The 13,425-nt window shown below is 47.9% G+C and overlaps 1 protein-coding gene across 4 annotated transcripts in view; it reads right to left on the reverse strand.

The window, feature by feature from the left end:
- Window positions 1–4,077: 4,077 nt before the first annotated feature.
- GABBR1 (gamma-aminobutyric acid type B receptor subunit 1) overlaps window positions 4,078–13,425 on the reverse strand; it is a 30,984-nt gene continuing 21,636 nt past the window's right edge. For all 4 annotated transcript variants that reach the window (XM_016955122.4, XM_016955120.4, XM_016955119.4 and 1 more), the window contains 10 exons: window positions 12,763–12,840; window positions 11,070–11,220; window positions 10,442–10,574; window positions 8,943–9,059; window positions 8,738–8,845; window positions 8,232–8,325; window positions 7,415–7,542; window positions 6,705–6,833; window positions 6,337–6,480; window positions 4,078–5,556 (listed from right to left, as the gene is read on the reverse strand). In XM_016955122.4, coding sequence (XP_016810611.1) covers window positions 5,383–5,556; window positions 6,337–6,480; window positions 6,705–6,833; window positions 7,415–7,542; window positions 8,232–8,325; window positions 8,738–8,845; window positions 8,943–9,059; window positions 10,442–10,574; window positions 11,070–11,220; window positions 12,763–12,840 — 1,256 coding nt within the window. In that variant the 3' untranslated portion in view covers window positions 4,078–5,382. The remainder of the gene's footprint in view (window positions 5,557–6,336; window positions 6,481–6,704; window positions 6,834–7,414; window positions 7,543–8,231; window positions 8,326–8,737; window positions 8,846–8,942; window positions 9,060–10,441; window positions 10,575–11,069; window positions 11,221–12,762; window positions 12,841–13,425) is intronic.

Here is a 13,425-nt window from a genome sequence, read left to right on the forward strand (position 1 = left end):
CCACACCCGGCTAATTTTTGTATTTTTAGTAGAGACAGGGTTTCACCATGTTGCCCAGGCTGGTGTCAAACTCTTGACCTGAAGTGATCCCCCAGCTTCAGCCTCCCAGAGTGCTGGCATTACAGGCGTGAGCCACCACGCCCAGCCATGAGCCCAAATTCTAACTGCCCCTTTGCATTGTTCACCACTGGGTACTCCCATGTGTACATGCATGAAGCAAATGTTAATAAACTTCTATTTGTTTTTCTCTCATTAATCTGTCTTATGCCACTCTAATTTACACAGCCGCAGCTGGAGAACCTAAGACAGGAAGAGGAAAAGGATTTTCTTTCCTACACTCCCTACACACACCTGGGGAATGCACTCTGCAGGCCACATGACGTTGCTTCTGCATCTGTCTCCCTAGCTTTGCTGCATCAGTCCCAGTGTCCAGCCCACACAGGCCTCAGTACATGTCCCTATCACAGCTGCTGCTGGTGCTGAACTCACCTTCCAGGAGAGTCTCCAGCATGTCCTTCCACATTCCAGGGAGCCATGTAAGTGGATGCCATACTGGTTAAGTATTTTGAGTAGCATCCCATTTGAGGGAAGCTGTCACTTAACATGAACCCACCATAAGGTGGCTAATGAATAGCACCTTTCTGCCTGCCTTCAAGTGACAGCCTCCCTTAACATGAAGCCTACCTTTTGGTAAGCTTCATGTCAAGTGATAGCTTCCCTCAAGGGCAAAGTCACAGAATCATCTGTTTCAAAAGCCTGAGTGGATAAACAAACTGTTGCCTATCCAGGGTGTCCTAAAACTACCAAGGACTGTGGGAGGAGCAATTGGCAGGACCATCTTCAACACTTCCCATTTTCTGCTGGGGTGAGATCACAGCTGGCCCCCAAGCATCCAGAGGAATCCAGGGCCTGGTAAGAGGCTAGGGTGCTCAGCTCAGAGGGCAAAGAACATGTTAAGGTGAAGTGAACACTGGCTTTGCAGCAGGCAGACCAGATGCAGCAGACTGCTTTTACCAAAGCAGCCTGCAACACACATTTGTCCCATTCCACATGTTCTCTTTACAGTGTGACTTACGCTCATCCCACCAACAGGTGAAGTGTTTCCTCTCCTGAACCTAGGCATGGCCTTGTGACTGCTTGGACCAGTGGAATATCTCAGAAGTGATGCTACATGACTTTCAAGGCTTTGTCAGGGAAAAAAAAAAAATACAGCTTAAACCTGGCTGACTCTCTACAACTGCCTCCACTTGCCTTTGGAACTGACATTAGGTCATGAGGAATACCAGGCCACATGGAAAGGTCATGTGTAGGGGTCTCAGCTGACAGCCAACACCTCCTTTAGATGCTGAGTGAAGGACCTTTTGGACAACAACCCTCAGACTTCAGATCTTCCAGATGCTGTGGAGCAGAGTGAACCCTCCCACTGTACCCTATCTGAATTTCTAGCCCACAAAAACCATGATAGATAATAAATGATTATTGTTGTCTGAAGCCATTTAGGGTAACAGGTTTTGTGGCAATAGATAATAATATATGCAGTTTGAATGCTGGCTTTGCTCCTTAGTTTTGTGACCCCAGAAAATGAACACACAGTCCCCTTGCTTTTAGATTTGTCCTTCACACCAGAGCTAATGGCTGTGAGATGCCCAACACTCCTGGTTGCTCTCTTAAGTGATCTCGTTTATTTGTTTTTCTGCTCACTGGTCATCTTCCCACGTCGAGAAGGTACAACGCTTGAAAGCCATCTTACTCACCATTTTGCCTCAGTCCCAAAAAAAAGCACCTGCCACAGCAACTCACCATCAACACTTGTTGAAGATCACCTAACTAATGTAGCAGCCAAGTGCACACAAAGTGCTCTCTACTGGTAGACAACCAACAGGAGGGCAGGGAGGCAACAGGCTAAGTCAGGGAAAAGCAGGGGACATGGAAGCCTGCAGGCAGTCTACATTCTAGGACATTCCAAAGTTAGAAAGTGATCTGAACCCTACCCAAAGGCAGGTCTGAAAGGCAAAGCCTGCCTCACAGAGCCCAGGGAGCAAGTCCTCCCAGAACTGCCAAGTGGTGGCCTCTCCACCTGGCAACACATCTCCTTTGAGCCCCTTGGGGTACAATTATATATTAATTATATATCATTGTGTGTGTGTATATGTATATATGTGTGTGTGTGTATATATATATATCTCTCATTATAATTATATATAATGTACTAATAATTAGTATTAGTGCTAATCAATGGCACCTTTCACCCTGAAAAGACACTTTCAGAAATGAATACATGAAGTCTCATTGTAGATAAGCATTGACAGATGAACATTTGCAACTGATCTTAATCATCAGGAACATTAACTGTGAACTCAAACAAGTAGTTATCTCAAAATTGTTTTTCTTATTAGTAGGAGGCCTGTATGAAAAATAGTGCTCAGTCATGTTTTAAATTTGGCCAGTAAAAATCTTACAAGTTCTCTTCTAAGTACCTTTTTAATATCCTCAATCTCACTCCTTCCCACCCCTTTGCACTGGGCACTCTGCTAGTCCCACCGTTTGGCTCTCGACTCCCGCACTCCTGCTAGCAGTGTCTGGCTCACCTTTGGCCACAGTAGAACTTTTCACCCTTTGTTTATAATTTACAGCCCACTTAAGTGCAATGCAAGTTTGAGATGATAATTTGGGTCTTTTAGGTTCTACCCAGGGCTGTTCTATAGCTCCTGCTACTGTTGTTTCTTTTTTTTTTCTTTCTTTTTTTTTTTTTTTGAGACAGTCTCACTCTGTCGCCCAGGCTGGAGTGCAGTGGCACAAACTCACTGCAACCTCCATCTCCTGGGTTCAAGCAATTATCTGCCTCAGCCTCCCGAGTAGCTGAGATTACAGGCACCCACTACCACGCCCAGCTAATTTTTGTATTTTTAGTAGAGACAGGGTTTTGCCATCTTGGCCAGGCTGGTCTTGAACTCCTGACCTCGTGATCCACCCACCTCAGCCTCCCAAAGTGCTGGGATTACAGGCGTGAGCCACCACGCCCAGCCTCCTGCTGCTGTTCTGATGCCAACTATTCATTTTCCAAACTGCAGGCTTATCTACTCCATAGACTTCTTCTCTTTTCCTAGCGGATATTTCACTGTGGGAAGAAGAGAGACTCAAATTAAGTCCAACCGGTCCAAGGTGGATAATCACAGTGGAAAGTTTTTCAAGTACTGGTCTAAGATTCAACCAGCCCATGCTTTAGTGGAAGTTCAGAAATTGGCTCTTAACAGGTTAATGAATGACAGGGCCCATCCAACCCTTGCAGCTGTCTTACAAAAATCTGAGAATCACTTTAAAAAGCAGTGCCAAAATAAAAGAAAAGTTGAGCTTCAAAAAAGCACTCTCCAAGATGACACAAAAAATGTTTAAAGTCTCAGGCAAATGTTTTTGCCCTTGTCCATTCAAGATTTTTTTTCATTTTGATAGCAAATTATTTCCAAGATGCTCAGAGTTCCTAAACAAAGATGTTTAAGGTTGGAAGCACTCAGCAGCCATCTCATCCATTACCTTCTAGCAGTCATCATTCTTTTACTCTTCTTAGTTCCTGGGAAGGAGCGTCCCTAGAGGGGATGCTTAGGCACTTGCTCCAGGCTCCCAATACATGCCCACTACTGTCAAGGAACTCATTAAACAGCAGGGACAGAGGCTAACATTCACGCAACATATACCATGGCCTGATGGCCAACCTAGGCACCTGAATGCACAATTTATATAGTCTTTGTACCCAACCTATGGAGGAATGTATTACTGTTATTCTCATTTTCATAAATGAGGACATGGGGAATAGAGACTAAGAAAATGTTTGCATGTGGTTGGATCTGATACCCTGGCAGTCTGACTCCAGAGCCCACACTTTTAACCAGTAGTGTCCTCACTCACTAATCTCAGACTTAATCATGTCCTGCTTCATTCTGCTAAGCCCTCAATGGATCAATAAAACACCTCTTTTCACCCTCCGCTTTAAGGCCTTTTCATGAACTTGGAGTCCTCTGAGCCTCCCTTCTTGGATTGAAGCCCATTCTGTTCACAGGAAGACTGCAAGGTGCCGAGTCACACTGTTCACTGGTTTATTGAGATTCGGGGAGATCCTCCCCCAAGAGACACCACAGTGTGAAAGGGACACCACCTCCCACCCCATAAGTCCATCTGTCTATCCCAACAGTCAAGGGTGCCTTCCTTTCGTCAGGATTCTCATCAACTATCCACTGGAAGCAGCTCTCCAAACCTGCCCCCACTTATTTTTCCTTACTTCCCCTCAAAAAAACACAAAACAAAAGGGAGCAGTCTTGGGAGAAGATGATTGTGAGTGTAGACTGAGGGTAGTACATGAATGCAAGGGAGATGGGGGGAGTCTGAGCAGAAATGGAGATTCTGCGACAAGGAGAGGGTGTGGATGGCCCCACCAAACATGAATTGGGGAAAAGTGCATAACAATGTGCAGGGTAGAGTACATATGGCTCTGTCAGAAGAATACCATGATTTAAGGGAAGAAGGTACACAAGGTACATGGAGGGTACACAGGGAAAGTACATGGATAAACATGGACGTGTGCAAATAGGAAAGACATGACTCAGCATGCTAGACAAATTGCACATGCCTACCCAAACACGCTCAAGGGCAGACCCATGACCATGAGAGGGGCACACGTAGCTGTGAATGCAGGGCGCCCGAGAGCACATGTGACTGAACATGAAGAAAGCATATGGGAAAAGCGCATGTACACATGAGCATGTTCAGTGGGCACACACAGGAGAGGGGAGGATGCATGTGTGCTGAGCGTGAGTGCACAGAGCAGAGGCAAGGAGCATGTGAGCCTTGGCGAAAAGAATGAGCCCCCAAAGGAAGCAAAATTCAGGGGGAGCCACATGTGAGAAAGTATGGAAGGGCAAGTAAGATGGAAAGAGATTATGACAGTGGAGAAAAGGAGAGGCCCCTTTGGGGTGGAAAGAGCACTTGTGGGGAGACCCCTGCTGGACAGGAACAGAGCACAAAGGCAGAGGAGCTGCAGGGGTTGCCGTGGTAACTAGAAGAGGGTGTTGCATGAGAAGAGAAAGATGCAGTGAGGCTGCTGAGGAGGCAGCGTGTGAGCAGTGAGCAGCTTCAAGCCAGGTACGAACTAAATTGTGAAGAGGTGATACAAAATTACATGAAGCAGTAAGAGAGAAAAAGGTCTGTTTCCCAGAGGTATGAGAGACCCAAATCAGCCCAGAACTCACAGGGGGACATGTATTTACAAGAGATGAGATTGGATAGCATGTTCTTCCCAGCTGGGGATGGGGACCCCCTGCTTCCTGAGTCCCCTGCCCTTCCCCTCTCCCTTTCCCTCCCCCTACTGGCCTGTCCTCCCTCACCCTACCCTCACTTATAAAGCAAATGCACTCGACTCCCATCACAGCTAAGCCGGTCGGGGGGCTCAGGGGGTCCCCTGGGCAGGCCCCCAGAGGGTTCTGGGGGTGTCGGTGGGTGGCGCCGGGAGCGGAGCTGCTGCCGAGACTGGAGTTGATGGCGCAGTTCAGAGACACGCTCCTCTTTCTGGAGGAAGAAGCACAATTGGGATAGTAGGAGAAGAGGAGGTGATGAAGGGGTGGGGAGGAGGGAAAGAGAGAAGGGGCACAGGGAAAGAGAGGAAGGGCACGGAAAAATGTAGGGGGAGGACATAGGGTAAGTGGACAGAATAAATTAAAAGGAGAAATCAAAACAGAACAAGAAAAGCCAGAGAACATAAAGGGGATACCAATAGAAAAAATGCGATCAGGGAAATAAGAGAGAATTTAAAAACAAAAGGAAAAAGTGGGGAAGGAGAGAAAAGTCAGTGCACAGAGCTTCCAATAAATCAGAGAGATGTGTCAACCCAGTTGGAACATCCCTCTCTTTGGCATTGCACCAGCCCCTAATGACAGCCTGGGGCACAGTGAACGCCTGCCCAGGTCCTTTATGCTGGGGCTGCATGCTACACCCAGCTGCTGTGAGTGTTGACTACTAGAGGCTCACAGCTGCCTCTCTCCAGTTGTCACCTACAGCCAACAGCCATCCTCTTGCCTTAAGGAGGCTGAGTCAACCACATAGCTCCCACTCCAGAGCCCCTCCACCTGCCAGGCCAACACTGGATTTTGCCTGAGACAGAATCTTGCTCAGCCCTTTCCCCTCCCCTATGCTGCTCCATTCACTCCTTACAGGTTGTCTCCTAGGACCCTCCCTCCATGAGCCAAGAACATCTGACCCTGTATCTCAGGCTTGGCTTCAGACAACCCGAGCTAAGACGCAAGCCTCCTGGACCACTCCAACACCCTACCCTGACACCCACCCCCGCACCTCAGCAATGATCTTTTCCAGTTCACGGTTCTCCTTCTCCAACAGCCGGGACTTCTCCTCCTCGTTGTTGTTGGTCGATGACCCTGTCTTCATGGTGTCCTGCGCCTCCGACTGCCATTCCCCTCGGGTGATCAGCCTGCGCATCTGGGGGCAAATGTTTGGGCGTGGGGTGGCCCAGCAAGGACTGTACTAGTGATTGGCTAATGGAAGGTTGGAGGTGGAAGGAATGCTGATAAGAGAGTTGGGCCCAAAACAAGGGGAGGAGTGAGAGGAGGGTGAACGGAAGGGCAGAGGAACTCAGTAATATAGGAAGGAGGGATGGAGGGGACATGGGAACAAAGAGGGTGGGAGAAAAGCCAGATCCTTACCTTGGGCACGAAGAGCACAACAAGAGTGATATAGGAGGAGAAAACTATGGCAAGAGAGGCAAAGGCAAAGGCTGCATCCTGCTGGCTGGACAGAATCATGGTGACAGGAGCAGTGATGAGGCACAGGACCTAGAGGGAAAGACACGTTGAGGGAGTCTCAGGTCTGCAGGCTCAGACAAGATCCAGAGTTTACTTCCCATGGGAGGGAGTCTATGCAGACAGTTTCCTGGTGAACTTTCCCTTTGAAAAGGATCCAAATTCAGGATCATCCTCAAATATAGATTGAGAAAAATCTCAAATTGTCTCAAACCAGTTTTTACTCTTGGTTAGCCCCTCCCCTCAAGGCAGGAACTCCCAGGATCTCTATGCACACATTCCGGGTCCTCCATAGTCGGTCCCTGGCAGGAAATGTCAATAGAGTCCAGCCCATTAACCACAGACAAGCAATTTAATGTCTCTGTGTTTCTGTTTCCTCACCTATAAAGTGGGGATACTAATATCTACTTCACTGGGTAGTTGCAAGATTAGTGATACAATGTCTGTAAGTGAGCTTTGTAAACTGTAAAGTGCTTTATAGACCTGAAGAATTAACAAACTTTTTAAGACTTCTAAGCAACCGATCCCAGATCTAGCATTGATTCTTCCTAGTCCTCTATATCTGGGCTGCTGTGGTCAGCCTACAGGGTCAATGCCATGGGGTCAGTGCTCACTGCCACATTGTAGATAGCCATGCCCACAGCCCGGTGATCATTGATCTTCTCAGTGGACACACTCTTGGTCTCATAAGCAAGGAAGATTCCCAGCAGCAGCAGCAGCCCCTTGTAACCATAGAAAATGCCTAGGATGGCAGGAGAGAGTCACTTGAGCAACAAGGACCACAATGCTCCTCACTCAATCCCCATCCCCTCTCTGCCCTTCACCTACTCTGCAATGGAAAGGGGGCCCTCCTCTCCAATCCAGCCCCTCTGACCTAGCAAACCTCACCCTGTGTCCCCTCCCTATCCCTTACGTCCACCCAACTTGCCCAGACCACATCACTTTTTCCTGGGATTCACACAGGAAAGCAATGGTGGCAAGCTGCTGTCAGTCAGGCAAGGGCTTGTTGAATATCTAGAAATAGGCCAGTCTGGGCCACACATGCCTCACCCTTACCCTACAGGTGGGAAGGTGGCTTTCCAGGCAGAGGGTAGGTTTGCAATTTGTGACCATGAATCAAACAATGCTAATAAGGCCAAGGGGGATCTAAAAGATAATGTCAAGTCTGGAGGTGGGGTTACCCCCACTTGTTCCTCTGCTGAACACAAGTTCTTCATCTGTGCTTTGGGCCCTAAGCTCCTCATAGCAAAAGAGCAACTCTCCCCTATTCTCAGAAAAGATTAGTGCAATAACAAAGAGTAGGGTGTTCAAACTGGGTTGACAAGCTCTCTACCTCCTCTTCCAAAGACCCCTCTCCCTCCAAGCCCTCTACCCCTGCCTTCCCTCCTGCCTTTGTGCATCCCTGCCCTCCTTTGCCCACATCCCACACACCAAGCCATGTATTCATCTTCCTGGAGCTGCAATGCTCCAGCTGGGGCAGAATAGAGACGTCAATATCTTCCTTTGGTTCCTCCTTGGCAAATGTCTAGGGCAGAAACAAGGTCACAAGAAAGATGGTTGCCAGCCTCCCCTCCTCTCCTCAACGCTTCTCAGTCTCTGGCTTCCAACTGTTTTCCTATGAGACCCTCAATGCTGATGCCAAATCTCATTCTAGGCCTAAGAATGTTTTCCTGAACCCTTGGAGGTGCTTGTTCCCCACTTTCCCTGATGCCTGGAAGTTCTACACACCCTTCCCAGATCCCCACCCCTTCCTTTCTTCAGCTGAATCTGGAGGCCTATGAGGGGCTCCTTCTAGGAAGGAAAGGAAGAGCTTCCAATACGAGGAAGGCACCTCTCCAAGTAGCTTCATCTCTCAAGACCACACACAGCCCCAGGGCCCTGATGGCCACTGAGCCCTGCTCATTCTCCTGACCATAGCACCTCCTCTCCAGTGGTACCTCAATGGTCCGGTGCAGAGGGTCCACGATCTGCCAGATGGCGAGAGTGAGGACATCCATGCCCACCAGCAGGCCCACTGTGGCATACAGCTTCCAGGGTTCCAGAGTCTGGATAAATATGTGGGGAGAACAGGCACGTCAGGGGAAAATGCTCTGTGCCCCAGGAGCCAAGGATCTGGGGGCTGAGGATTGGGCAGCAGCTCACCTTCCTCCACTCCTTCTTTTCTTCCTTCTTTGTGAAGACCGTGTGGACCCACCAAATCTTGGTGAACATGGAACCGTAGCCCAGACTAAAGCCCAGGCCCAGGAGCCAGAGGCGGGCCTAGAAAAGAAGAGAGGGCACAGGCAGAACAGGGTAGGGTAGTAGCCGGGACTGCAGTAAGGATGGGCAGAACCCTAAGGGAGAGTGGGCAGGGAGCACGGGCAGGGAGCTCACGGTGACACAGGGAGGATGGGAAAATGTGAGCAGGACGGGGAGCGGCAGGGGGAGAGCAGTCTCCCCACCTTGAACAATTCCTCCCATCCACCCTCTACTTCCACACCACCAGGGTGATCTTGCTAAAACCTCCTGGCTTTAGTGGTCAAAAACCTCCAACCACTCCCCAGTATCTGTAAGTTATAGCCTGAACACTTCTGGATATGACACAGACCCTTCACAACATGCTCCCATCCACCTGTCCAGCTAGGCTCATCTCCCAGCCCCACACCTACCCCACGCTCCAGCCATGCTGAACTACTCACTTTCTCTTCATCTACTCTCTTTCATGTATTTTCTAGCCACACGATGCTCCCTATGCCCCTGAAGTAGCCTTCCTCTATTTCTCTAGCTGATAAAATCCTATTTGTCCTTCAGTATTCAAATGCCACCTCTTCAGTGAGGTCCACCCAATCACGCCAGCAGTGAGCTGTGTTCCTTTCTTTGCCCCCAAAGCACTTTGTGCAGATCCCTACTCTGGAACCTCTCCTATTGCACTACAGCTAATTGTCTGCTTCTCCAGCTGCACTCTGGCCTCACTGGGAACAGAGGATTCCTGATGAACTGCATGTGCATGTGCATGGAAATGCCATGTGCACAGATGTATGATCAGGACAGCACAGAGCAGAGGAAAAAGAGAGAGCAAGGACAGGCAGGCAGATCAGGAGAAAGAGTGGGTGTTTCCACCAGTGGAAAAGAGAACCACTCAACTATCACTGTTGAAGCTGGCCTCTCCCCACAGCGCTAGAACCTTCCATGTACCAACAGTCCCAGAGCCCCTCCTCCCTGTGTGGCAGTGGTCCCTTCCCCCCAACTCTCTGCTGTGTTTCCATCTCTGCTTCTATCCTTCCAAACCCAACAAAGGCTCCCAAGAAAAGTTCACAGTTCTGATTCTCAGCTCCCATACCACAGACAAGCCACCATTGTTCAGGAGACCTTTGAGCAGATCCCCTTCCTTTGCCTTCAATGGCTCCCTCCTCTTCTCTGCAAGGCCTGCCATGGCAACCTTGGAACTGACAAGTAAACTACAGAATGAAAATGGCCTGCAGGCACAGAAAGAAGGGACAGAGCCAAACACAGACCAGAGGGGTGATGCTAGAAGGAAAGAACAGGGACAAGAGTCAGGGAAAGCTGAGGAGGAAGGGCAGAGAATCATAAATCATGGAAGGTGCTCCTGAGACGGGTGGGAGAGTCACATCCTGTAAGGAATTTGCCCACCACCTCCTCACCTGGCAGACGAAAGGGAACTGGTTCCTCCCAATGTGGTAACCATCGAGCCCCAGGGGGAAGACAGCAGCTAAAGCCAGTGAGCAGCCCACAGCAGTCAGGTTGTTCAGGTTGGGCTGTGAGTTCTGGATATAACTAGGGCAGAGGTGGAGAGGGTGAGAGGGAGAGAGAATTACCCCTCTTCTCCAGGGAGGCTGAGCTCTCCAAATACCATGCAATGGCATGACCCTAATTTCAGGGCCAGGGGCTAAAGGAAGACAGGATTGGAGAAGACAGTGGAGCCTTGAGAGGCAGAGCAATGCAGTCATGGGGCTGAAGATGGAGTTGCAGAGGGCTTCCCAAGCACAGGCCCCCACTAGAATACGGGCTATTTATGTAGAGTCCAAGACTGTGAGACCTGGCCCCAAAGGTTGTTTTTTTCTCTTCTTTTCTTTTTTCTTCCCGTTAGCTACTTTGGAGTAGGAGTGGGGGTTATATCTGGTTTCCCTGTTTTCATTCTCAACAAGTCAGAATGAAAAACTCCATGATACATGGCCATGGGAGTTACACAGGTTTTATTCTCATCCTGTCCAGGAACATGATCAGTATCTCAGAGAGGCAGACAAGGAAAACGTCAGAAGAGAAACTTACCGGACATGTGAGTTGTAGATGTTAAAGGACAGACAGACAACAGCTAGGACAATGCCCAGGCTGGAGAGAACCGAGACGGAGATAAAGAGTTTCTGTGACAGGAAGCGGAATGTCTTGATGACCAGGGTCTGGTCAGCTGGGGGGGACCCTCCTGCATGGCACAGGGGAGGAAGAGGGGAAGGGAAAAGAGAAGGGAAGGAGGACAAAGGAATGAAGACAGGATAGGAGAAAAGGGCAAAGAACTAGATTGCTGATGGACATTCAGTCATTGGCTGGGGACATGAGGCCCTAACTGCACTGGACAGAGGTTACTGCAGGCAGAATGCTCAGTGCCACTGGGGCCGTTAGGAAGCAACCAGAAATGAGATGAGAAGATGGAGTGAATGGTCTATCCATAGGTTGGGAAATGCTGAGGCATGTCACCAAAGTTGTAGTCTTTGTTTTTGTTTGTTCTTTAAGTTTTTCTGTCTTTCTTACAGCAAAGGAAAATGGGAGGAGAAAGAAGGAGATCATTAAAAAATGTTATAAGGTTTCTTATAACCCAAATCAAAGTTTCACATGACAATTATGGAATCATAAAGCTAAAAAGGCCTTGAAGTATCTAGTGTGGACACCTATTCTTAAGACAAACAAAAAAAGAAGGAAAGCTAATCTGAAATTTTAATACTGGCAGGGTAATATTCCCAAATATGTTTTCCAGTTATTATTAGGGGGAAGTTCAAATTTGTCAGAGTTCACCAAAAAAAACTAATTTCAATTTGCTTAGTTTTTTTTTTAAAGAATAATTTAGGCCATGCAGCATTTATAGCAATCCAGAACACTGTCCTAAATTCGAATTGTAAAAAAAAAAAAAAGGGCAAAACTCCAGCAGTGCTGGGAATGACTGGATATCTGCTGGGCAGGGCAGATGGCAGCCATCTTCAATGGTTGGGCCTCCCCTTCATTCTCAAGGAGGCTTTCTTTTATCAGTAGGTCCTTCCTTTTGTCCACCTTCAGTTTCTCTCCTATGTCCTATCATTTAGGCCAAGTACACAAAGAATAACTGCTTGCTTTCTCTCTTTAAAAAGTATATTTTGAGGGATGTAATACTACCTATTAGGTACAAGGTGCACTATTCGGGTGACAGGCGCACTAAACGCCCGGACTTCACCACTATGCAATATATTCATGTAACACAACTGCACGTCTACCTCTAAATTACATAAAAATAGGAAAATTTTTAAAAATACATATAAAAATAAAAAGCACATTTTGGCAGATGACAATTACATGAGGTTTTCCCTCCTCCTCCATAGTTTAAGCAACCGTTTTCCTGACAGAGACAGACAAAGAGACAGCTCTGGGCTTGAAGTAGCTGGTTCAAATATATCAAGACACCAGGACATCTGGGAAACACAAATGGAGTTTCCATTTCCCGCCCTCTGCCCACCCCCTGCCTCTAATCCCCAGTTACCCCAGCAATGCACCATTAAAAATAGTACTAACCACCGCCTATTCCCTCTCCAAATACACCAGTCTCCCCTACCCACGCCTTAGGGGTTGTATTCACTCTCACTTAACCCTTTCTCCTGGCCCAGCTGCCAGCCACATTCCAACCTAACAGTCTCCACCATTCCATCCTCACTCAAAGGCATGACTTTTTCCCTTGACTGTCGAGAGGGGCTGAAGGAAAATACAAACAAGATCCACTCACCAATCCATTTATCTGTTTTGGACCAGGAAAGATCATCCTTGGTGCTGTCATAGTAGCCAATCTTCTTGTAGCTGCCACCTGGGCAGACGACAATAAAAGGAGTGACCACAGGTAGCCAAAGAGCTGATCCTAGGCATTTTCAACTTCCCACTTCCCTAGAGCTTTGCATGGTTGTATCTGATTTTATTTTCACCTGAGGCCCTAAGGATGCTTGGAAGGACCTACGAGACTCTTGAACCAGCAACATGACTTAAAAGCAATATAAGGTGGTTCCCAAGACAACTCAAATAAATAAGAATATCTATGTTTAAAAGTCTTCAGTGAGGAGGCTCCACAACATGTCTGCCACCTATTCCATTCCTCACACCTCTCTCGGCGAGATGTCTCTCACTTTGATTTTGGCTTCTAAAGCTTTACACATATTTCTGCTTATTCTTCCTCTCATGATGGGCAGGCTCTATTTTCCCAGTGGCTTTCATTTTAATTTTAGAACATTCTCTTCTGTTGGCTTGGGTTTTAATTCCTTGGATAAGTTATATCTGCCTCTTAAAGCGCCATTGAGTAAAATTTGGTCATTTCTAAGATTTCTGTTCTAGAACTGTTTCCGTTACCATAAGTCTTCCTTCAAAAGCCAACTCACACTCCTTTCACCATGGCTGAAGT

The sequence above is a fragment of the Pan troglodytes genome, chromosome 5 (genome assembly GCF_028858775.2).
Source record: "Pan troglodytes isolate AG18354 chromosome 5, NHGRI_mPanTro3-v2.0_pri, whole genome shotgun sequence".
Lineage (NCBI taxonomy): Eukaryota > Metazoa > Chordata > Mammalia > Primates > Hominidae > Pan > Pan troglodytes.